This window comes from Bufo bufo, chromosome 2 (genome assembly GCF_905171765.1).
Source record: "Bufo bufo chromosome 2, aBufBuf1.1, whole genome shotgun sequence".
NCBI lineage: Eukaryota > Metazoa > Chordata > Amphibia > Anura > Bufonidae > Bufo > Bufo bufo.
The window spans coordinates 742,389,382-742,416,367 of NC_053390.1; the positions used below are offsets into that span (position 1 = coordinate 742,389,382).

General features: G+C 41.2%; 1 protein-coding gene and 1 long non-coding RNA gene across 9 annotated transcripts in view; one reads left to right on the forward strand and one right to left on the reverse strand.

Annotated features, from left to right (window-relative positions):
* Positions 1-7,668: 7,668 nt before the first annotated feature.
* TBC1D1 (TBC1 domain family member 1) overlaps positions 7,669-26,986 on the reverse strand; it is a 212,293-nt gene continuing 192,975 nt past the window's right edge. For all 8 annotated transcript variants that reach the window (XM_040418994.1, XM_040418995.1, XM_040418993.1 and 5 more), the window contains 4 exons: positions 25,913-26,072; positions 14,553-14,722; positions 13,461-13,634; positions 7,669-10,172 (listed from right to left, as the gene is read on the reverse strand). In XM_040418994.1, the coding sequence (XP_040274928.1) occupies positions 10,002-10,172; positions 13,461-13,634; positions 14,553-14,722; positions 25,913-26,072 (675 nt within the window). In that variant the 3' untranslated portion in view covers positions 7,669-10,001. The remainder of the gene's footprint in view (positions 10,173-13,460; positions 13,635-14,552; positions 14,723-25,912; positions 26,073-26,986) is intronic.
* On the forward strand, positions 11,502-25,958 carry LOC120990279. The gene is made up of 3 exons (XR_005776395.1): positions 11,502-11,716; positions 15,157-15,272; positions 25,871-25,958. It is a non-coding gene; the product is annotated as an uncharacterized LOC120990279 (long non-coding RNA).

Sequence of the window (26,986 nt, forward strand, 5' to 3'; positions counted from 1 at the left end):
GTGAGGGCTCATTTTTTTGCGGCACAATCTGTTCTTTTCAGTGATACCAATTTGAAGTGTGTGCGACTTTTTGATCACTTTTTATAAAAAGGTGACCATTTATAGCATATGGACCAGGCGCCTGATCAACAGGAGCAAGGCCATAACTTCTCCAACCGCCCAGCATTAGTACAAGACTACCGGCGAGCAGGGGATACGTTAAGATAAGTGAATATATGTAAGGGGAGCACAATATACCTCCGATATACTAATCAGTTCAAATAAAAATCTGTAGAGACAGGGAAACACTGAGGAATAGTGGTGGGAGGGAACAGTTTAACCTTTCTCTGTTCTTGCCCCTACAGAGGTCAGGTGTCAATCTCTCCATATCTATGCCGTCATGGTGGTGAAATGGAAAGTTCCACTTTTGACTCATTAGTTCACAGGGGATTGTCTAGATTCTTTCTGGCAAATGCGAGATGGATCCTTGTGTTCTTCATGGTCAGAAGGGATTTGTGCCTTGCCTCTCTCTCTTATGGATTCTATTTTTGCCCAATGCCCTTTCTTATTCTGGAATAATGTACTGTAGATTGACCTTAACTGAGGAAAATGAGGCCTGCAGTTCTTTTGTGAACTCCTGGATGAGTCGACGATGACCTGGGAACATTCAGCACTGTTCCAAGTTTTCTGTATTTGTGAATAATGGCTGTCACTGTGGTTCACTGAAATTCTAGAGTCTTAGCTATGACTTTATAACCCTTTCCAGACTGGTACATTTCAATTACATTGTTTTGCATCCGTATCTGAATGCTTTCAAGAAGTACATAAAAAACAAACCCTTGTCTAGGTTATCTAATGTGTTAACATTTATTTTAGCCTACAGTATGGTATGTTAGATGCCGGTCTATGATGTTCCCACCAGTGCTGTTTTGAGACGTTGTGGCCTGATAGAGTACTTATTTGGCATGGTCAAAGTGAAGTTTAGACTCCACAGATCTGGCAGTAATCATGCCTGGATGTGGTTAGTGAAAAGAATCCTAAATGTCAACTGAACTTGGTTAACTGGTTGATTTAGTACCTAAGGCAGCCATTACTTTTTCACAAAGGGCCAGTAAGGGCTGAACAGCAAACCTTCAATAAATGAAATAATTTAAAAACAGCATTTTGTGCTTACTTGGGTTATCTTTGTTTAATACTAAAAGTAGTTTGGTCTGAAACAATCAAGTGCGACCAATATGCAAAAATAAAGAAATCAGGAAAGGGGCAAATACTTTCACAGCACTGTATTTTATGTTTAAATGCAATTTCTCATTCTTGCTTTCCAGAGCTTTGTGATAACCATATCAATGATATAAACTGCGTAAAATAGATCAATACAATTATCAAAAATAAGCAAAACACACTAAATAAGAAAAACTAAGGCCACCAGTTGTGATAAGTCTTTATATAATATATACACGTGCCAATCTATACACATTACACTAAGGAAATAACACTGTACAAGTAAAATGTGTACATGGAATTAGCCTGGTCCCTAGGGATCAGAATCTCAGGAAAAAAAAAATTACATACACTTCCCGATACGTCCATTTGATTTATTTTAGAATCATTCTTTTTACTGCTTTGCCAAAACATTTTTCGATACCTTCGGGACATTCTGTAATTCCTTGAATATTTCTCCACATACTTCACGTTCAGTTTTACAATCTTCCACTTTTTTTTTATTCATAGTAAACTCTAAGAGGGGGGATTTATCACAAGGGTAATGTTTGAAGTGAGTTTTGCTTTAGTCCTCGTTGGAATACATTGCTGCAAATTTAACAATGCACATTTTGCAGGTTTTCTGCACCTTCCCCGACTACAGTGGCTTTCGGAATCAATCGTACATTTGGAGTGAGACTCATTTACAGACTAACCGCACCCACTTTTCAAAACTGGGTTTAAAAATGCAAAAAAATAAAATTTGAAAACATTTTCTGCAAGTCACACAACACCCTCCCCCCTTCCTTGTTTTGTGATGTTTTAAAAGATAAGATTCCGGAGTGCAGGGTTTGATGAAGCTTAAGAGTGTACCTACAGAACAGTAGTTACTGAAAAGGAACAAATTTACTCCAATTTGACATTACTAAAATAGTGACTCATTCATTCCCGCTTTCAAATTAACTCAAAACGTGCAGAAAACATTTCTCCAGCCCTCTGTGAATTATTAAAAGCTATGAAGGGTTGTAAATTTTGAAAGAAAGCAACAGATGACAGTCACGGACCTAATGCCACTAAAGAGACCTTTACAATTGTCAAGTCAAGAAGACTTTTGACCACTAGTGTATGTTTCGAAACTGCAGTGATACACCGCAACTTGGCAAAATCTGGACAATTTAACCACTCAATGACCATAATCTAGTCAAATCTTGTTGACTAATGACAAAAAAAAAAATAGTTCTTGAAAATTAAAACCTAACCTACAGATCAGGATAATTTAAAGGGGTATTCTAATCTTAGACACTTAAAACTTATCCATAGGATATGCTGTGTGAAAGATGTGAGTCGCACCTGTGGGACTTGTACCTTCCTTCAGTCTGTGGTTTTCCAAACACCATCCTGCCTGATGGCCACTAGCCTTGGTATCCAAGCAGAGAATTAATGGAGGTTGCTGCACATGTGCACATTCAGGAAGAGATAAAGGAACCCCCATTCTGTAGATTGGTAAGGGTCCCAGAGAAGTGAATACACCAAAATATCTAAGATGAAGATACCTTTAAGCTTAACTTCGGTCAGAAACTGAAAATTCAGGTTTGAGGATAGTGAGCAACAATGACCAACTATGTCCCACTGGTAATGAAACCCTCAAATCATATACAAGTCCACTTAGCTGAGATCTTGGCACAGTTTCCTGAAAGATCTTCAGAAGCAAGAGGAAAATTTCTTCATTCTAAAGGGCAAAGCGCAACTTTTGACTTCTTGATTCAGAATAGCCATTTTGTTGATCTTGAAAAAGCGTCACCTGTGGCCCCCAAGCTTTTGATGTTGTGATCACCCCTGTGAATGTGATTTTGGGTGCAGGAGAGTGGGGAGTAAATAGAACACATGTATATGATCATTTCTGTGTTATCTGATCTCTCAAGTGGAATTAGACTCAAATATTGGTGCTGAAAAATAAAAATGACTGAAGCACATTTACACTAATCTATAGTTAAGCAACACTTTGCTTCACACAAGATTCTAAATGTTAGCAGAGTGAGAAAGCTGTACAAATTTTTGGTATTAAAAAGAAAGGTATTTTACAGTTTCTTTTTTACAAATGGCTATTCAAGTGGAAGAACTGAACAGTTTATATATGGAGATTCCACTGACCAAATGGAACTGCTCCATGCATATAGTCTACAGCAAGAAGATAAAACGTATGGTGAAGCCCAAGAACAGCACAGAAATATATAAAAGAAAATAATCAAACTTTTTTTCAAGAACAAACAATAGATTGTAATATCCGTTTAAAAACAGCTAAATCTGTGCAAGTTCTGCCATTTGAGCAAGTTCAGATATTGTGGATTTGTTGCGGATTTTCAGTAAGGATTCTGGCCTCAAAAAATCTTCTATAAATAGTAAAATATATGTGGATGGGGCAAATCTGCTGTGAAATCCGTATGTAAGTTTTGTGCCATAATATGTTACAGCCGGACATACCCTTAAGCAATTTTTTTTTACATCTACGTTTAAATTATCCATCAGGCTGTTCTGGCAGAGAACAGTCTGCCGGAGTTCTCCGGATGCAGCCTAGACAGATACTGCCGTTAACCACCAGACCCCATTGACTATTGTTTTTTTTGCCTGATCGAAATCCAGCACTCATGCCGGAAACCGTCCGGATTCCCACCGAAACCCATTATAGTCAATGTAGTCCAGGGCTTAACAGTATTATGCTGCTTCTGAACTCTCTGCTGAAATATCCTGCCGGATCAGTAAAACGGAGGTGTGAAACTAGCCTTACAGGAATTACATACATAGTCACATGCAGGATGTCACCATTTTATTTCGCGTTAGCTTCAGTAGTTCAATTACAATAAAAAAAAATACAAAAATAAAATGTAAAAAAAGATAACTTTTTGGGTTTTACAAAAGTTATGCACTTAAATTACCAGAAGTGTAAAGCCAAATATTGATGTAAAATTGAGTAAGATGTCGCACTAAGAACACTCAAACGACACCAGGTGCTCCTGTAAATTGAGGCCACTCACTCAATTTAGAAAAGCATATACGTATATAGGTGAACAGGGCACTCAAGGATAGCTGCGACCGTGTATTTAAGGCAAAGATGAGCTTTATTGATAATATAAATATATTTGATGCATATAACAATCAAGAATGCAGTAGAATAAATAGGTTATTAACAAATAAATACACTGCTCAAAAAAATAAAGGGAACACTTAAACAACACAATGTAACTCCAAGTCAATCACACTTCTGTGAAATCAAACTGTCCACTTAGGAAGCAACACTGAGTGACAATCAATTTCACATGCTGTTGTGCTAATGGGATAGACAACAGGTGGAAATTATAGGCAATTAGCAAGACACCCCCAATAAAGGAGTGATTCTGCAGGTGGTGACCACAGACCACTTCTCAGTTCCTATGCTTCCTGGCTGATGTTTTAGTCACTTTTAAATGCTGGCGGTGTTTTCACTCTAGTGGTAGCATGAGACGGAGTCTACAACCCACTCAAGTGGCTCAGGTAGTGCAGCTTATCCAGGATGGCACATTAATGCGAGCTGTGGCAAGAAGGTTTGCTGTGTCTGTCAGCGTAGTGTCCAGAGCATGGAGGCGCTACCAGGAGACAGGCCAGTACATCAGGAGACGTGGAGGACGCCGTAGGAGGGCAACAACCCAGCAGCAGAACCGCTACCTCCGCCTTTGTGCAAGGAGGAACAGTAGGAGCACTGCCAGAGCCCTGCAAAATGACCTCCAGCAGGCCAGAAATGTGCATGTGTCTGCTCAAATGGTCAGAAACAGACTCCATGAGGGTGATATGAGGGCCCGACGTCCACAGGTGGGGGTTGTGCTTACAGCCCAACACCGTGCAGGACGTTTGGCATTTGCCAGAGAACACCAAGATTGGCAAATTCGCCACTGGCGCCCTGTGCTCTTCACAGATAAAAGCAGGTTCACACTGAGCACATGTGACAAACGTGACAGAGTCTGGAGACGCCATGGAGAACGTTCTGCTGCCTGCAACATCCTCCAGCATGACCAGTTTGGCATTGGGTCAGTAATGGTGTGGGGTGGCATTTCTTTGGAGGGCCGCACAGCCCTCCATGTGCTCGCCAGAGGTAGCCTGACTGCCATTAGGTACCGAGATGAGATCCTCAGACCCCTTGTGAGATCATATGCTAGTGCGGTTGGCCCTGGGTTCCTCCTAATGCAAGACAATGCTAGACCTCATGTGGCTGGAGTGTGTCAGCAGTTCCTGCAAGACGAAGGCATTGATCCTATGGACTGGCCTGCCCGTTCCCCAGACCTGAATCCAATTGAGCACATCTGGGACATCATGTCTCGCTCTATCAACCAGCGTCACGTTGCACCACAGACTGTCCAGGAGTTGGCAGATGCTTTAGTCCAGGTCTGGGAGGAGATCCCTCAGGAGACCGTCCGCCACCTCATCAGGAGCATGCACAGGCATGGTAGGGAGGTCATACAGGCACGTGGAGGCCACACACACTACTGAGCCTCATTTTGACTTGTTTTAAGGACATTACATCAAAGTTGGATCAGCCTGTAGTGTGTTTTTCCACTTTCATTTTTAGTGTTACTCCAAATCCAGACTTCCATGGGTTGAAAAATTAGATTTCAATTTTTTTATTTTTGCGTGATTTTGTTGTCAGCACATTCAACTATGTAAATAACAAAGTATTTCAGAAGAATATTTAATTAATTCAGATCTAGGATGTGTTATTTTTGTGTTCCCTTTATTTTTTTGAGCAGTGTATAATGAATATTCGACAGAGCAAAGGCTATTATTCGATTAATCAGCAAATATTCAATAGTCCAATATTGTAAATCTTGGATCCAATGATTGTGAACATCCAAAGACTTGTTTGCAATAAGTCTATTCATTTTTTACTTTCATATTGAGACAACAGTCATATGCTTTGCAGTTATTCAAATAGTCGCGGCGGCGTCCCGCCAAAGCGACGTGAATGGCAGCAACTCACTGCTGAAAAGCTTGCAAGCGAATTAAGTCCATTACCTTTGTATCGACCAAGTGTTCGTCCGAAATAATCACAAGAGCCTTCAAGTGTACTTACTCCCAGGATCTGCCTTTAGATATTTGTAGCAGTATTCAATCAGGAGATTAAAGCCGGCTCTCTGTTCGGTTATGGTCGATTTAATGGTAAGGTAGGTTTTTCAGTACAAAGATGGGGTGTAGCACCAGACGCGTTTCGGGGTCCAACCCCTTCCTCAGTGATACCACTGAGGAAGGGGTTGGACCCCGAAACGCGTCTGGTGCTACACCCCATCTTTGTACTGAAAAACCTACCTTACCATTAAATCGACCATAACCGAACAGAGAGCCGGCTTTAATCTCCTGATTGAATACTGCTACAAATATCTAAAGGCAGATCCTGGGAGTAAGTACACTTGAAGGCTCTTGTGATTATTTCGGACGAACACTTGGTCGATACAAAGGTAATGGACTTAATTCGCTTGCAAGCTTTTCAGCAGTGAGTTGCTGCCATTCACGTCGCTTTGGCGGGACGCCGCCGCGACTATTTGAATAACTGCAAAGCATATGACTGTTGTCTCAATATGAAAGTAAAAAACGAATAGACTTATTGCAAACAAGTCTTTGGATGTTCACAATCATTGGATCCAAGATTTACAATATTGGACTATTGAATATTTGCTGATTAATCGAATAATAGCCTTTGCTCTGTCGAATATTCATTATATTTATTTGTTAATAACCTATTTATTCTACTGCATTCTTGATTGTTATATGCATCAAATATATTTATATTATCAATAAAGCTCATCTTTGCCTTAAATACACGGTCGCAGCTATCCTTGAGTGCCCTGTTCACCTATATACGTAAAGCCAAATATTGTATGGGCTACTTAAAGGGGTTTTGCCCATCTTAGACATTTATAGAATACTTTGTGTGGCTGTCATGGCCCATAAACAGGTAGAAACTAGTGTTAGGGACCACTCAAATGAGACGACCTTGACGCGGTGAGTGGCTTATTACGCTTTGGCCAAAATGTACACCAATGTCTCATCCAGCATGGAGGCAGGGCAGAGTGCTGGATGTAGTGTGCGATCACATTTGCATTTTCCGTTTGTATATGTATTTCGCCATAGTGATATGCACCTACATACGGGTTGTGCTGACTCAACCCCCCACATTTATAGAATACCCACAGAATATGCTATAAACTTCCTGCAGCTGCTGTGAATAGAGAGACACCCACATAGGTGGCCATCTCACCATTCACGGGAGCCATGGGACAGGATTTCACATTCTGGTAATGGTTGCAGATGTGAGAGGTGGCACCTGCATTAAGCATAAGACTATAAAATTACATGTTCTTTTTAGCTGATATTCAGCACAAGTATATTGTATGTCTGTAGCAGCATTATTATACGTTTTGTTTTTTTATGGATTAGGATGTGAACTTCCTTATTAGCTGGAATAACATCATCCTGCACTAAAAAGGTCCATCGAGCAGGAGTACTGCAGAGGCAGTTGTGCAGAGTCTGAAACCCCCTTCTCCATAACTCCTACAAAAAGAAAAAAAGAAAAAAAGACTCCTGCCATCACATTTAAATTTCTGTCAGGAAGGGAAAACACAAGGAACTTGTAGGTGGCAGACATTAGTGGTTTCTGATCAATGAAAGTCAGTTTTATCAGTGCGAACATTTATAAAATAGGCTTGAAATATTTTCTTGGTTGCTAGTTCATTCCCGAAACTTGTCAACAATGGGCCAATAATGCCATGTGTAGGTCAATGTACCTGAACAATGGCTCAATTTAAAAATCACTGCAAAATGTCTGTATATTTGGAGGAATTTGGACTTCAAAAAGGGCTTTGTGACTTGCTTGCTCAAAAATGATGAGACATTTTGGATTTTTACTCCACTCAAAGTTTGAAAAGTGGGTGTCAAGTTGACACGGTTAGCCATCTGCTCCGATTTATGTCAGATTTATCAACTTGTTTTTAAAGGGCATCTGTCTGCAGCTGAAGGCATCCATTTTACTTGTGTGTCCATATGTGCCCACATTGCGGAGAAAAAGACCAGGCGGTGTAAACGTGATCACTCCTGCCAGGCCCTGTCAAAGTAGAGAGGTGGCAGCAATTGCAGAGAGTGTTGATTCTCTAAGAGTAACAGCAACACCATCATTGCTCTGAAAGCAATGATTTTTTTAAAAAGTCTCAAAAATTGTCTCAATCTTCCTGTAGTAAAGAAGTGGCACAGAAAGTGGAGCAGTATCTCAAAACAGAAGTGCTAGATTTAAAGATGCACCAAATGTATTAAACAATGTGACATTTGATAAATGTGTCCCAAATTGCATCAATGCAGACTCAAGCAAAACAGACTGAAAATTTTCAGTACGTAAAGGATCATAGCGATAAGGATATAAACCATTGGATTAGATCAACTAATTAGTCCTGGGTGTGGCTTGTGAAATTCGCCTTTCAGGACAATTCATGCTGTTAGCTAGGCTGAGCTTTGGTATGAAAACAACATCGGGAAGACATGACTAACCAAGAAATAGCTCTAATTGAAAGCAAACCACTAACTGTATTGTTATTTGGGTTAAAAGCATAATGCACATTAAAAAATATGATACAAATAATTATATCAAGTTATAAATATTTAAGTTAATAAAAAAAAAGATAAAATGTGAATTTTAGGACTCCACATGGTTGTGCTCCATCTAAGCACCTAAAATGTTCCATATTTACCAGGGAAACTTCATATAAAATACATGAAAATCAAAATATGACCTTGTGTCGCATAGACAAATTTATACAAGACACAGTAGGAGATATATTTCTAAATCCAAAGCATTTTTGTGAGAACTTGACATGAACCTGTCCCTAAACCCAGCACTATATACTGTAGACCCTGTTCACATTTCCGGTCAGGCAGGTGGAGCTTAGGTGGTCAGAGTTACCATCATCTGTAGCATATTTAGCTCCCTGAAGGCACTTCCATAGACTACATGTACTTAGCCAACAACTAAGTAGTGTAGAAGGAAGCATTCTGTTCATGAGTTTTGAACTTGTAACATTACTGATACCAGATAAGATTTTGATCTGGGCCAGTGGTGTCCGGCCTATTTCTCTATAGCTGCTCTCATACTACAACTAGAAAACTAAAGGCTGGACACCACTAATGGAGGGAACCCACAGATATTAGATCATTATTGTTGGGAACATATGATGGTCCTTAAGCCTTTTGGGTATCATCAGTTGCCCACTCAACTGATCTTAGGAGAAATGAAACAGAGAGAGCAGATGATCATTCTGTGCATTAATCTTTTAAGGGAAGATTGATATGATAAAGATCTTTGGTTTAAAGGGAACATCCAATCACCATGTTATGGCTATAGCTTCCAAAAGGACTGAATATTAGCTCAGCCTGCAAGAGGGCTGCTCCACTTTGGTTTGGAGATCAGAAATCCTAAAGGATCTTGCATACTCAAGATTACAATATATCCCTTTCTATAATTGTTTTCCTTGCTTGGCCAATATGAAATATTTTGGAATTTACAACTCAAGAGAAACCAAGAATGAGAAGGAAAAAAAAAAAAAAAAAAATCTAAAAATGCATAAAATACTACAATGATGACAAAGAAAAAACACCAGAAGATTCCTTCCTGTGATGTAAGATCCCCTTATCTGAAGATTGCTTCTTCTTAATAAGGAAGCATGTGCAATGGATAAGGAAGAACATGACCTGGACATTTTTAGTAAAATCAGCTTTGTTTGGTATGTGAAATGTTCTTAATGATCATGGTTTATCTAAAGAGGAATATTTTGTGACCCCTGGATCTGTTTTTTCAGTTCCTCAATTGTGGTTAGCAGGGCTGATCGCTCAAGCTCTAAAGTACAGACACACTGTTTCAATTTGACTTGATTAATCTGTAAATCATCAATTGTTGACTCCAGAATCTGGATTCTGCCTTTGGATACCTGCAGCAGAAAGAAAAGAAAAAAAGGCAAAATATTTTTTAGCTAGATTTAATTGGAACACTGCTTCACATAGTAACAAAAAGCTAACCTATACACATTAAAGCTGGTCCTATGCATGTGAATATCTGCTAAACTTGCAGTGACCTGCTAAAAGGTTATTTTTTTTGCAAAAAGTTAAATGCGCCTTAATGCTGTGCCATGGAGACCAGCTGATCTGGCCTTCTCTGGTTAGTTAGAGTGTCTTAGCTGAGCAGAGCTAGAGACCAGACCTACATGTGTGAGCTCCTGCAAAGTAGGCCCAAAGAGCAGCCTCATCCAGGAAACACCATTCCTGAGACTGAACAGCTGCCAAAGAACAACTCAACTGAGAGACTACGCCTGAGTGAAAGAGACCAGACATCCACAGAGGGTGTAGAATAGTGAAGCGTGAATCTATTTGTACAAAACGGTTCATTCATCTGAACAAGTTCTCCATCTGTGGGACTGTCCCTCTACAGGTGATTCCCCATTGTACCAGCTGATTAACATGGCCACACATCTCATGCAGTCATGATAATCTAGCACACACACACAGTTACTGTGAGTATCGGCACATGTACAAATGATATGCTTACAAAACAAATCAATGAGTGTTGATCATCATGAATTTTGGCGGCGAGTGCACAAATTCTGATTCATTTTGCAGGCATATCATTTGTGTATGTAGCGATACTCCAAGTAACGGCTCATGCGCAAGATTATCAAGGACGTGCAATATGTGCGGGCATGTTAATCCCCTGGCGGAAGGAGCATCTAAAGCTGTGGAGATGCTTCCTTACAAGTGTAAGTTTGTTTAGATGAATGAACCGATTTGCTCATCACTAGTTTAAAACCATCAAGGCCATACATTGGATTCAGACAATAAGCTACCGCTCCTTTATGGCATTAAAACATGGCACTCACCATGCTTTGAGATGGACTGGCCATCCGAATCTAAGATCTGCATTCCTCAGCCTCGGAATTGTAGAAAGAGTTAATGAAAATGGAATTACATGCCCGTGGTTATTTGGAAAGATTGCAAATGAGCATTTGTAGGAACACTTGTTAGTGATGATCTGGCTGTGTAATACTGCCGTGATTACCTGACTAACAAGTAAACGCTCGTTCATCGGGCAATGCTTAAAAATCATTGTTTGCCGGCGACAGATTGCGCTGTCTAATCACGATCCGCTGCCAGCAAACAATGATTCAGTATGGGGACAAGCAATGGCATTAGCAATCCCTCCTCCTCATACTGTGGATTGGATCACTGCATGTAATGGCAGTCTCCTCAACTGACAAGCAGGCGATTGCTGACAAACAGACTACAAAATCTTTTAATGTAATACAGCTCTAAGACTCATGGAGACTACTGCTATCATCGTTGCTGCTGCTCTACACAATTACTGGGAGAATCTTACTCTGTAACATACCACAATCACTGACCAAAGCAAAGAAAGGGTGCGCCCTCCATTCACTGCTGCAGGGCCCAAAGAGAGCCAGTGTGAGGACTGCCAATGTGAACTGTGAGTACTAGTACCCCCAGCATAGCCATTACCACTCCCTCCCATGCTTGTCTGCCCTATGGGTTGCTGCAAACCTACTGATTTTGGTGGGGTCAGCTAGGGTCACTGCAAACATCTGCAAGGGGATATAAGGATTAAGCTGTTGAACTCCAACATGCTGATCCTTTTGTCCTCGGGGAGATAAGCTGCCACTTGATAAGCCTGGCAATGGCTTACACCTCTTTCCCGATTCAGGGACACATGATTAGCCAAGGGGAGAAAGAGAATTGGGGGTTATGTGAGAAAGCATTTGGATGAAGTGTATGGCCAGCTGAAAGGTTATGTAGACCTTTACAATTATTTATTTTTGCCCCAATGCATTCAAAATAAAAAAGCTACCTAGAAAATACTACCATTTTCTGTACACAGCTCCTAAGCAGATTGATTGGTGTAACAATCCATTTTTTTTTTTGTTTTTTTTAAGAAAGGATAAAAAAAAATGTTTTTTTAAAGTCATATCATTAATGGCTACACATTTAGTTATTTATGACATTTAATTACTCAGTCCTGGTCAACACATTTGTACAGATGAAACAGACCTGAACTTGTCTCATAATTAAGTTTTGTACATATTTTTCTTCTAAAAACCTTAATTGTGAAAAATTCCAGGGATCTGTTCTGGGACCCATATTGTTTAATATTTTTATCAGCGAAATTGCAGAAGGCCTCAATTGTAAGGTGTGTCTTTTTGCTGATGACACAAAGATTTGTAACAGGGTTGATGTTCCTGGAGGAATACACCAAATGGAAAAGGACTTAGGAAAACTAGAGGAATGGTCAAAAATCTGGCAACTAAAATTTAATATTGATAAGTGCAAGATAATGCACCTGGGGCGTAAAAACCCAAGAGCAGAATATAAAATCAGTGATACAGTCCTAACCTCAGTATCTGAGGAAAGGAATTTAGGGGTCATTATTTCAGAAGACTTAAAGGTAGGCAGACAATGTCATAGAGCAGCAGGAAATGCTAGCAGAATGATTGGGTGTATAGGGAGAGGCATTACCAGTAGAAAGAGGGAGGTGCTCATGCCGCTCTACAGAGCACTAGTGAGACCTCATTTGGAGTATTGTGCGCAGTACTGGAGACCATATCTCCAGAAGGATATTGATACTTTAGAGAGAATTCAGAGAAGAGCTACTAAACTAATACATGGATTGCAGGATAAAACTTACCAGGGAAGATTAAAGGGCCTTAACATGTATAGCTTAGAAGAAAGAAGAGACAGAGGGGATATGATAGAAACTTTTAAATACATAAAGGGAATCAATAAGGTAAAAGAGGAAAGAATATTTAAAAGAAGAAAAACTGCTACAAGAGGACATAGTTTTAAATTAGAGGGGCAAAGGTTTAAAAGTAATATCAGGAAGTATTACTTTACTGAGAGAGTAGTGGATGCATGGAATAGCCTTCCTGCAGAAGTGGTAGCTGCAAATACAGTGAAGGAGTTTAAGCATGCATGGGATAGGCATAAGGCCATCCTTCATATAAGATAGGGCCAAGGGCTATTCATAGTATTCAGTATATTGGGCAGACTAGATGGGCCAAATGGTTCTTATCTGCCGACACTTTCTATGTTTCTATAATGAGCATGTACATAAAGTGGACACTTACAAGAGTACAATCAGAGAAAACAAACACTGATTCAGCAGGAAAAAAAAAAAAAGAGGCAGAGTGGATAATTTGTATCTTTTGGTGTGTACCTACCTGTAACTCCTCCAATAGGTCAAAGTTCTCTTTGTGTAAGGTATTATTTGCCTTTTCTAACTTATTTATTCTCTGATTGTCACTGAGAGGAGAGGAATCGATCAGTTCATCCTGCAGTACATGATATTCCACATCGTAATCCTGCAATTGCTTTGAAATGTCCATTTCAAAAACCTAAAAAGGAAAGAACGTTAAATGCACTTTTTCTAGGTCTCAGGACACAACTAACCAAAATACAAAATTATACACTACAGCCCATAGTGCAAAATTTCAGACAGCCCAATAATACACCAAACATGAAAGCGGTTTTTGGCCTCATGCATATGCCACACTAAATGAGTTGGCCAATTTTTTAAATGCCCTAAACTTCTTAAGCCTCATTCACAAGTCAATGATTTGGTCAGTGATTTCCATCGGTGATTGTGAGCCAAAACCAGGACTGGAGCCATCACAGACATAAGTTATAAGGGAAATATCTGCGCCTGTTCTGTATTTAGAGCCGCCCCTGGTTTTGGCTCACACAATCACTGGCCATGTAATAAACAAAAAGTATCATGCGCCATCGGACACTGTATTAAACACGTCAGTGTTTTGGTCAGTGATTTCAATCTGTGATTTTGAGCCGAACACAGAAGAGGTGCAGATCTTTCCCTTAGACCTTATGTCTGTGGAGGCTCCATTTCTGGTTTTGGTTCACAATCATTGATGGAAATCACTGACCAAAACACTGACTTGTGAATGAGGCTTTAGAAAGGTATGAGAAGTACTATGCTGAATTTCTCTCCAAAATACAGGTTCTGCTATGCCCATGAGGCCTGGCAGGAATAAAAGGACAAACACTTGCAGGGTGTTCACCAGTGAGGTTTCCATGAGTGACAAAAGAGTCACCACCAGAGCTTCATTTTCAGGATCCTGTTAAATAACTCGGCTTCCCACAACCCTCATCGGAATGATATAGGGGGTATGATGTGGCTATACTGGGGTTAACAGTATACAATTCCCAGATTTTGACCGCAGTTAGGCTAAAAAAAATAATAATATGTCAGGTCTCAAGTTACCAATCTGAACAGAGGAGCGGGTCTCTGGAATTACCTGGTTTATAGTCTTCTCCATTTGTACCAAGCCTAGATTTGGCAGTGTGTTCTTTATGAAGTCCACAATGGACTCAAGATTTTCTTGTTGCAAGATTAAGGGTTTGTGACTGCCCAACAAACTTAGGGCCACTTTAAAGATAACTTCTGATCCCTGAAGATAAATCATATCTGCAAAGAAAAAAAAAAAAAAAAAAAAAAAGTCTAATACACAGTAGGATCAGTTTTATGAGAATGAAACTTCAGAGGTCATACCAGTCAAGACAAACATAGAACAAGCATCTTAGTATTCACTATTCTGGCTTGACTTGTGGCTGAGGAACAGTTGTACAGAGCCACATCCTAAAATGGCTCAGCTGAGCTTATTTAACAGTTGACATGTGCTTTCCTACATCCGATTACTGTACAAAGGACACTTCCCAGAAAGCAAATTAACAGAATAAGCAATAAATGAATGAGAAATCCTGAGAGACTTCAGCACTGAAGTCTAAAGAATTGTGAATGCAGCTCTGGAGTTGATACAGTTGTAACTCTGTAGATTAATGCTGTTAATTTGTGTATAAAAGGGATAACATTCTTCTTCAAATCGGTTTTCTCACCAACAGGACAGGTGATAAATGTTGGACCAGTGGGATCTGACCACTATGATCCACAGATTGGAGCAACATGGGGCACTGGACCCACCACACTAGCATGGCCGGGAGAGGAGTTGAATGAAGCGGTAGGCAAGCGGGCATACTGCCACACAACATATGGAAACAATCAAAATGAGTGCATCTGTGGATAGGCTTAAATGTTATGAAAAGTAGATGCATGATCCACTTATATACCTAATATAGTAAAATAGTAAAGTTGAAGAAAGACACAAGTCCATCTAGTTCAATGAATACTCCTGCTATGCTGATTAAACAGGCTTCTGTAATAGTACATCGTTATGATAGTGTGGGCTCGGGCACTGAACCATCATTTGCAGGTGCCAGCTGTATTATACAGTTGACACCCTGCTCTCACTGCCAGGATCGGATGCAACTCTGATCCCGAGAGTTCAACCCCTTTGGATGCAGTGGTCAATAGTATCCCTGGCATTGGAACAGGTAGAAAGAGTGAGGGGGCTCTCTGTCCTAACTGGCACATGGTGAAATCAATCACAGCATGCTCAATGCCCAGGCCTGCTATGTTGATGCAAGGTGTAATAGAATATCAGCAAAAATACAGAAGTATTTGCATGGCATAGTACAAAAGGTCAAACAAGTTCAAGTCTTTCAAGATGACAAAAAATGTAGGGGCACATTTATTAAGACCAGTGTTTAGACCAGTGCTGGTGGTGGATCCATCAGAGTTATTAAGATGCACAGGCCTCTTCATAACTTTGGCTGATCCACTGCCGCTTCTAAATGCAAGACAGCTTCCTAGCAGTCTTAGATTTAGATCATTTTCTACACCTAAACCAGGCGTAGAAAATGATTAATGAGACGGGCCCACTTTTTTAGGTGTGAGCAGGGAGAAGTTGCAGATTGTGGCACAATCTGCACCAAAAATACGCCTAAATTAGGCATATTTCTGTTTAACCCGTACAGTACCAGTGCTGTACATGTACTGTGTTTAAAATACCAGCGCCGTAGTACTACGGCATGCTGATTGGGCCCCTGCTGTGTGCGTCAGCATCAGTGAAAACACTGATGCCAGCTTATTAACTCTAGATGTGCCGCGGTCAGCACTGACCGCGGCACGTGCAATGTGTAGGGTGGGAGTGAGCTTCCATCAGGTCCCCGCACTGCTGTGATGGGGACCCGATGGCTTAGACGGCAGCCTGATGCCTTCCTTAGGAATCGTGGCTGCCTTTCTGTAAGCCTGCGAGATTCAGCCCCCTGAATCTCACAGGCAAGCAAGCTGTAAGTGTATTACTTAGTGTAATACACTTGCAACCAATGCAATACAGATGTATTGTAATGCATTGTACAGGGGATCAGACCCCCAAAAGTTGAAGTCCCAAAGTGGGACAAAAAAATTAAGTAAAAAATAAAAAAATAAAATACAGTTTTACACAAGAAAAAAATAAATCTTGCTTTATTCTGTTCAAAAAGGCTTTCACTGTGTAAACTTAAAAATAAAAATGATACACATATTGGGTATCGCCGTGTCCGTAACAACCTGCTCTATAAAAATATCACATGAGATGCCCCCTCAGGCGAAAGCTGTAAAAAAAATATAATCTAATAAAATATATTATAATGGAATAAATATAAATATATATATATATATATATATATATATATATATATATATATATATATATATATATATATATATATATATATATTCCAACCCAGCCATTTTTTTTTCACCTTGCCTCACAAAAAGTGTAATACCAAGCGATCAAAAAGTCTTATTTACCCCAAAATTGTACCAATGGAAAAGTCACCTCATCCACACAAAACAATGAGCCCCAACATAAGACACTCAAAAAATAAAAACCAATGCCATCTGTAAACCAATCCATCAAAATCTGCTTCAAAAGCCATATGGCGCTCCTTCCCTTCTGAATCCTGCCATGTGCCCCACCAGCAGTTTACCACCACATATGGGGTGTTGCCGTATTCAGGAGAAAATGGGCAACAAATTACAGGGTGCTTTTTCTCCTGTTAACCCTTGTGAAAATGAAAAATGTGAGGCTAAAGCAACATTTTATTGGAAGAAATTAAACTTTTCATTTTCACAGCCAAGTGTTTCCAAATTCCGTAAAACGCTAAGGGGGTCAAAGTGCTCAGTACACCCTTTAATATATTCTTTAAAGGGGTGTAGTTTCCAAAATGGAATCACTTTTTGAGGGTTTCCACTGTAGGGGTACATCAGAGTCTCTTCAAATACAAAATTGTGCCTAAAAACCATTTAAGAAAAATCTGCCTCCAAAATCCATATGGCTCTCCTTTCCTTCTGACCACTGCCACGTGACCATACAGCAGTTTACTACCATATGTGGGGTATTTCTGTAAATTGCAGAGTAATGTATATTGAGGTTTATTTTGCTGTTAACCCTTGCTGTGTTGCAAGAAATAAAATTGATTAACAAAAAAAAATCTACCCAAATTTTTTTTTAAAAGCTAAACATAATTGTATCACCACATTCAGAAATGTCCAAGCTATTCAAATATGTTATTTATCATGCACAGTGAATATTGTAAAAAATAAATAAAAATGCACTACCTGGATTGCCATTTTCTGGTTGCCTTGCCTCCAAAAAAAGACTGAATTAAAAAGTCATCTGTATTCTAAAATTCCATCAATAACCGTTCCTCCCACAAATAATAAAATTATGAACTGATATTAATCTGGTGGTATCCGCTCTGCCAAATTACTCCTTTTAAAAAGTAGATATCCTGGAAACAGTATAAGGCAAAACAACCATCAAGGGAACTGCTCACATCAGATGAGCCATTTAGTAGAAGGAAAAAGCCTGTGATTAAACATGGTTTATCATACCTTAAAATAAAAATGTGAAGCAAATAAAAAAATCTATCATCTATCCAATGACCCCTGATCCAGTGCAACTGCTCCAGCGGTCGACCCAGACTTTGCCCAATTGAAGCCAGCACTTGACCGCTGCAGCCAATCAGTGATCAAAGGTCGCAGCAGCCATTTACCATACTACTGGCATTATGGCTCCTTAAGCAGCGATGGCAGTGGCACTGAATGTGACCCCCATGGTTACGGATTAGCCGAGTGGTCACGTGCTAGCATTTTATAGACAAAGACCGGGGAAAACCACCAGAGTGCCCGCGCTGGATTGGAGAGGTGAGTATTGTGTGTTATTTTTGCTTTTAAAATAACTTAAACTATGAGGCACACAGAAAACCGGCATACCCTGGGTTTCACCAATCTGTCTCAAGGGTTTAGGATAAAGCCAAACGCTAGGAATATTTATGGAATATTAAAAAGTCACCAACCTGACATGATTTAGTGAATGGGACAACTCAGGTCAACAAGCCACTGATCCCAATAGATGGTGCAGGGTCATTTGCTGCCACTAGTCCAGAAACCACACTGGGGCAACACTAATCCCGTAGACAGGCTGCCACAAATTTATCACAGTGGCTCAACCTATATAATAAATTTGGTGCAGGGCAAGATACTTTTGTCCAACTTTATACCAGCTATTGTCTTCATTTGCAACAGAATTTAATGCCAGAATTGTGGCGCAATTTTAGAGCAGAATGGTAAATCTTAGGCCATGCCTCATTACCGCCAGGAAACACCCAATTTCTGTTACGGCATGCCTCTTGGCGAGATAGGCCCAAGGGATTGCTCAACTACTAGATGTGCCAATTTGCGCAAAATTGGCTTTATGACATCTAGGTGCACTGACATCAGTAACTGTGGGCTACTGTGTGACACAGACTTCGAGTGTATAACTCAAACCTCATTCTTCTGGTTATAAGATCATGTTCTGGATTTCACACTTGACCCTTTTTGTAAGCTCAGGGGATTGTTCAGAGTCATAGCTGCATGTTTTTCCTTTCATAACTAGATTATTCATAGCCAAGATGTCCCTTCTTGCACCCTTTTCTGGAAAAGTTGTTAGATGTTACACTTCCTTTACCTGCAGTTAAACCCTCAGCAAGGGAGTGCCTCTGTGTTGGCTGCAAGAGCAGGTTTAACATACCGTACTGTACCTTCAACCTTCACATAATACAAGTGACATACTGTAAACAGGAAAATTAAGGCTGCACTTAAGAATGTACACATAGGATCCTATAATTGGCTAAAAAGAAATAATGTACTGGTTTTACAACTTAACCCTTCTGTTTAATGGGAACCTGTCATCAACTTTGTGCTGCCCATACTAACGGCAGCATAAAGTAGAGAGGCGAGTTGATTTCAGCGGTCTGTCATTTAAAAGTTAAAAGGAAGTGGTTTCCGAGAACCAACATGGGCCTGGAAAAGAGTCACAGACACCTGAGAAGAGTCCTGGTTATTCATTAATTCCTGCTCCCCCTGCCCATCTGATGACTGACAGTCTTCTACAGAGTTTTCTCCCTTTCTCTCTAGAAGAGAACTGCCAATCATCAGCAGATGGGTGAGAGAGCAGGAGATTATGAATGACCAGGACTCTTCTCAGGTAGATTTGACTCTTTTCAAGGCCTGGGCTGCAATGATTAAGATGTTGGTTCTCAGCAACCACTTATGTTTAGCTCATGAGTGATACCACTTAAATCTGCATTTCTGTCACTATTTTATGATGGCCTCAGTGAGGTCAGCATAAAGATGATGACAGGTGCCCTTTAAGCCAACTTCCCTGTAGTAATTGCTCTGATTTTCAGTCCTCGCTAACTTTGACTAAGACCATGTGATTCTGGCAGGTTGCTTCACTGGCCTTAAAAGGGTTGTCCAAGGGTTAAAGAAAATAATGGGATTCCAGGATTTTGATATTGATGACCTATCCTCAGGATTGGTAGGGGCCACTTCGTTGGCTGCAGCGCTGCAGTTACCGGCTTCATACACTACATAATGGATGAAGCGGTGAAGTCCCAGTGCCAACTTACGGCACTGGAGTTACAAGGGAACAGCTCATCAGTGGTGGTGCAGGGTCTTAAAGACGGATATTTTTTTAGCGAGTCTCACTACCAATTAATATCACTGACTTCTAACAATGGAATGAGCACACAATAGTATTGCAATGTGCAAAACAGGCAGTTGGCTAAGTGCCTGAGCACATTCTGTATAGCCCAGGCCTAGCCAATCCTAACACTAGTTTCCCAGCTGTGTCTTGCCAACAGCCGGAGGTGTAAACTGTGATGCCTCCGTATACCACCAAGACCAGTTTACTCCATATTGCTCACATGCTTGTGTCCAGGACTCCACTCGTACCTGCAACCCCCTCCCCTTCCCCCAAATACCCTGATGTATGCCATTCGCCAGACCCTTAATATTGTAAGCCTTTAAATCCACCTTTTTAGACAAGTGTATGATCTGGCTTAGATCTTCCATAACTTGTTCCAATGCCACCTCCTCCTTACAAGAAAACATCTTCACTTGCCAACTTCTACTATCTACCACCATATACCCAATAGATTGTAATCTAGTATAGGCAGTGATATAGTGTCCACTTCACTATTGACTGTGTCCCATTGTTATAGCACCACAAACATCACATCTAAAAAATAGGAAAAATTTTCTTTGAAAGATTTATTTCTTCTTGGTATTCAGAAAACACAGGGACTGTTGTAATAACAGCCAACAAAATCAACCTCGTGCGCGTTAGTAAACCTTTCCCAATGCCAAGACTTTTCCGTCCTGCCTTAAACAGTTGCTGTAAATGCTCTGCTAACAGACTGCTCAGTGGAAAACATTAAGGGAGTAGATATAACCCAGGGCTATTAATTATTAGTAAGAACTATGGAAAACACTAGAGCAAATCTAGTCAGGAGACTTTATACAAGTAATATCTGGTAATAATGACAAATGAAAAAGGTTCCTCCTTAAGGATATAATTCATCAAATGTAATATGAATGGGATAGATCTGTGAATCCCATGGCAATTCAGCAACATTTTGACATTAGTGAAATCTAGCGGCTACACAAAAACATTTGGAGTCATCTAAACACTATACACAAAATATTTCGCCACTTGCACCTTTGTGGACCCAGTAAAACCACCCGACCTTTGGTTATGCCTCCTCCCCATGGGTACATTCCTTATTAAAGTGTGCATGATGCAACCAAAGCAGACCATGTGGTTCCCCATGTTGTATCCATCTGTTTTAAGGCTGGCCATACAAGAGATGGCTAAACGAACATTCGGCCGACAGACAGCAGCTATCTCTACCTTTTTCCCCATACACATGCCTGCATAGCTCGGCCAAGCGTGCAGGTTTTAATTGTGAGATATGTAACACCTCTGCCAAACACCTCTGGTGGTGGCTTATCTCCCAAGGACAAAAGGACTAAGCAGTTAAAATCCAGGTGGGATCTATTCTCATTAGATGGTTGACCAATCCCAGCAAAATCAGTGGGTTTTTCCAACATTTAGGTGTATGGTTTTCTGAAGTGTACTGACATAACACTTAGGGCTCATTCACATGAGCGTGAATGCACGAACCCTCTCTCACACGAAAGGAGATTCCCACAAAGGACGTGCTTGTGTGATAGAGTCCTTAAGCAGGCATCCTCCATTCCTGGTTACTCGATTCTTTAGTGGTGTCTCCATACTTGGACCATTACTCTAAGTTGAAAGTAGCATTCACTTTGACTATGTGCTAGAGCAAGGTTCCTCAACTCAAGTTTTCAGGACTTCCTTAGCATTGAGCAGGTGATATAATTAGTGTCAGTGCATCAGGACTTACCACAGGTATACATTCTGTGGGATATTCTCAAATCATGACTTGTAGGTGGGCCCTGAGGGCTGGAGTTGAGGAACACTGCCCTAGAGGATCAAAGGAATTCAGTTACCGATCATCTCTTAAAGCCAGGAGGAACTACTGCATTTATATAATATTAGGGGAACTAAAAGCACAATACTTTGAAACCATCCTTTGTAGGGATCAACCGATTATCGGAATTACCAATATTATCGGCCGATATTCATGATTTTCAAAGTTATCGGTATCGGCATCTAACCTTGCCGATAAGGAGTCCAGCGTGCTATCACAGAACATAAGCGCTGCTGTCAGCGCGCCATGTTCCCTCAGCAGCACAGGGGAGGAGTCACTCTCTCCCTCCCCCCTGTGCCACGCTGCCAATGAGGAGAGACGGGAGGAGGGGCGGGCGCACTGCGCCACCAATGAAAGTTAACGTCTAATACAAATACAGGAGGAGGTGCCCAGCCTATATGACAGGAAGCTGCGATCAGCGGCAGTTAACCCCTCAGGTTCCGCACCCAAGGGGTTAACTGCTGCCACTAATCGCAGCCCGTCAGAGGCAGGGTGCCGGCTATATGATTCTGCGCCAACACACCCGCCTCCTGTATTAAACATTAGTTATCATTAGTGGCACAGTGCACCCTCCTAAGTGTTAAAAACATTGGTGGCGCAGTGCACCCCCCCCCCCCCCGTATTAAAATCATTGGTGGCAGTGGCCACGAATCCCCTCCCCTTTTCCTCATTAGTGGTGCAGTGGCAGCTTCTGATCGGAGCCCCAGCAGTGTAATCATGGGGCTCCGTTCGGTTACCATGGCAGCCATGGTAATCTCCCTGCTGCTGTGTGTACTATGCACAGGGCAGCAGGGAGAGTGTGAAGTCCTATTCACCCTGATAGAGCTCTATTAGGGTGAATAGGACAAGGGACTAATGATCCCAGGTTCTAGCCCCTAAGGGAGGAAATGGTTATTAAATAAAAAGTAAAAAAAAAAAAAAAAAAAAAGTAAAGAAAAACCAAAATATTAAGTATAAATCACCCCCTTTCCCAATTTTACATATAAAATATATAAACAATAAACATATCACATATTGCCACGTCCGAAAAGTCCAAACTATTAAAATAAAAATACATCTCCAAAGTGGTGAACGCCGTAACAGAATTTAAAATTTTTTCAAAAATTAAAATGAAATGCACAGAAGATCGGTATAAGTTATCGGCTATCGGCCTCAAAAGTTCACAGGTTATCGGTATCTGCTCTAAAAAAAAAAAAAAAAAAAAATCAATATCGGTCGATCCCTAATTCTTCGTATACCCACAATCTGAATAGGAAGAAATACACCACATAGAGCTGGAGACAAATACACATTACATCTATACCATTTCCAGCACCTCCATTCCCACCATTACTAGTTGTTAATCTTCTCTAGTAATGTTAACCAAACAATCTGAAAACACATCCCTTAAATCATCATAAATGACCAAGTGTTTCACAAAAGAAACCGGTTATTCTAGCAGCACATCCATAAAATGGATGGAAAGACAACCCACTGAGAATGGAACATAGCTTCTCACAGCTCAAGACCTATACAAGTGATATGCCATAAAATTAGATGTTCTGTGTTTCATTATTGTAACTTTGGACTTCAGAGTCTCTGATCTTTCACCACAAAGTGTCATTGACATCAGTATTCCTTTTAGAGGTGCAACGTTTCACATTTTCAGTAATGGAGCTCTCAGAGAAGCATAGGAGTTACACCTTAAAGTGAGGGTTCACTCTTTACCAGAATGTTCTAATAAGACCCCAGGCTAATATTGGTGTCAGACGTGATATCAGACTTGTGGCAATGAAGGTGCCAAGAGCAAAGCTGGTGCCCTTGGAGGAACCCACCAAGCATCTCTTTCATAAGTGTCATACCATTTATGTTTATTACTAAGATTCTCGCTTTGCAAATTGGCGAGCAATGTAACGTTCCTAGTCTGACTTCACATTATTTTACTGGTTGTGAGGCATCTACACAAGAGGCACTGTAGCAGGAGTATGATAGGTTTCTCGTTAATGTTTGCTTTGGTCTTGGCTTGAAAAGGCCCTGCATGGCTGAAATGTCATTCTTAACATGACTTAAGGGGACATAAACTTTCAATGAAACCACGATCATGCAGCAACACTTCTCAGAGTGCTCTGCGTTATCAGATTTCATCTGCTCTGCTTTTCCTGCGTGTGGAGTACGGATCCTATATGATCCTATATGCCTTCTGTGGATCATCACTCTGCACACAGGAAAAACCGAGCGGAGCAGAAGAAACCCCACTGTGCAGGGCACTCGGGGAACATTTGGTGGTTTCACCAAATGTTTAGGTAAACCCTTGGAATTTTATTGGCTATCTGGTGTCTTGGATTCTACTACATGTAATTTGCTGCTACAAAGCGGTGAGTCACTCCACGTGTACACGGAGTATCACAAGTGGTGCACAGGGACTGTCATCCAGGAGGCCTTATGCTCAGTCAGCAAAACGAGGCGAGGGTCTAAAAACACAGAACAGGTGCAGATATTTACCTTATATCTTAGGCCTCTTTCACACTTGCGTTGTCCGGATCCGGCGTGTACTCCACTTGCCGGAATTACACGCCGGATCCGGAAAAACGCAAGTGTACTGAAAGCATTTGAAGACGGAACCGTCTTCCAAATGCTTTCAGTGTTACTATGGCAGCCAGGACGCTATTAAAGTCCTGGTTGCCATAGTAGGAGCGGGGAGCGGTATACTTACAGTCCGTGCGGCTCCCGGGGCGCTCCAGAATGACGTCAGAGCGCCCCATGCGCATGGATGACGTGATCCATGTGATCACATGATCCATGCGCGTGGGGCGCCCTGACATCACTCTGGAGCGCCCGGGGAGCCGCACGGAAGTTAAGTACACTGCTCCCCCGCTCCCCGCTACACTTTACCATGGCTGCCAGGACTTTAGCGTCCCGGCAGCCATGGTAACCATTCAGAAAAAGCTAAATGTCGGCTCCGGCAATGTGCCGAAACGACGTTTAGCTTAAGGCCGGATCCGGATCAATGCCTTTCAATGGGCATTAATTCCGGATCCGGCCTTGCGGCAAGTGTTCCGGATTTTTGGCCGGAGCAAAAAGCGCAGCATGCTGCGATATTTTCTCCGGCCAAAAAACGTTCCGTTCCGGAACTGAAGACATCCTGATGCATCCTGAACGGATTTCTCTCCATTCAGAATGCATTAGGATAATCCTGATCAGGATTCTTCCGGCATAGAGCCCCGACGACGGAACTCTATGCCGGAAGACAAGAACGCAGGTGTGAAAGAGCCCTTATCTCCGTGTAGCCTCCACTCCAGGTTTTGGCTCAGGTTTTGGCTCACAATCACGGATGGAAATTACTGATCAAAACACTGACATGTGTATAAGGCCGTCCCCCATTGCGGATCCATCCCCATTGACTTGCATTGGGGGTCATGCCGGATCAGTCTTGCTCCGCATCCCAGGACGGAAAGCAAACTACAACATGTTGCGGTTTGCTCTCCGGTATGGGAACACAACTAAACAGAACGGAATGCATTTTGGTGCATTCCACTTCGTTCAGTTTTGTCCCCCATGACAATGAATGGGGACAAAACTGAAGATTTTTTTCCCCCGGTATTAAGCCCCTATGACAGATCTCCATACCGGAAAACTAAAACACTAGTGTGAAAGTAGCCTTAGAGACTCCTGTTTAGTCAAAATGTACCCTTGTGTGTATAGATACCACTTCCTTTAAATTTTAATAGGAGCAGTAAAAGAAATTCTGCTAGCCATTGCATGTATTGACAGACTAATGTTCACAAAATCCCTCATCTTACAACCGTATACTGGTAACATACCAAATCAGTTTTTTGTTTGTTTGTTTTTGTTTTTTAGACAGATCAATTTATTATATTTCCATCACAAATTCTATAATCTCTTTCATCGCCAGGTCTGAGAAGAACAAAACATACATATGGTTTTCAAAGCTCACCAAAGACTCTGGCCACAAAACCTAGAGGGAACTGAGATGCAAACATGGTAAGAAACCAAGGGGCGGCATACAGACTAGGTCCAATCTCATACTCTTCTAGGTGATTGTACAAGTCTCTGTGGTAGTCATGAAGCAGTCGAGAAAGTTGGTACATCTGGATCTACGTAAGAGATGAGAAGAAAGAGGTTAAAAGGAAATCTCACCAGAAGTTTTCTTAGAATTACAGTACGTATGTTAAGTTTGTATTCTCAGGGGGAATTAAAAAAGGAAATTAGGAAGTTCATAAAATAAATATAACCAAGAAATATGGCAACCAATATACAACCAAACATCAAATACCATTCCTGCAAGAGGTTATATAAGGCTGGTATTACACCAGCTGATGAGGCAGAAGCTTGTCGGGAAGGAACGCCCGTTTGTGAGTGGAGGAGACCGCTATATTTACATGTAGAGATCTCCACAGTACAGGAAGGAGAATTTGCCAATGCCATCGCTTGTCCCCATACAGAATTATTATTTGCCAGCAGCAGACCGCGATTAAACAGCACGATCTACCACAGACTAAAAAGGATTTTTAACCTGCCTAGAATTTGTGAGCATTTGCTCGTTCATCAGGTAACGGTCGGCACTATTACACAGGCAGAGCATCGCTAATGAGCATTCCTACGAGCACTCATTAGCGATAATCTGCCCAACTATCGCTAGGTCTACTACAGCCCTAAGTCTCAATACAGGGGGTCATCTACTTTCAAATTCATGTTCCCCAAACAGACGCATGACCTGAGGATTATGGAGAGGTCAGTTGCTGCTCTGCATTCACATTCAGATGTATTTTGGTAAAGTCGAAAATACATTACTCCAAGCTATGCCCCACACCCACATCAGCCGAGCTATGCCCCACACCCACATCAGCCGAGCTATGCCCCACACCCACATCAGCCGAGCAATGCCCCATAATGGACTTCCCTTCTGACCACCAACTACTCTGCAACCCAGAAACCTTCTTAGACAGGTCAGATAATGTCCAGATCCAAGAGATCAAATAATTCTGAACATTCAGTAAATGGTATGCTC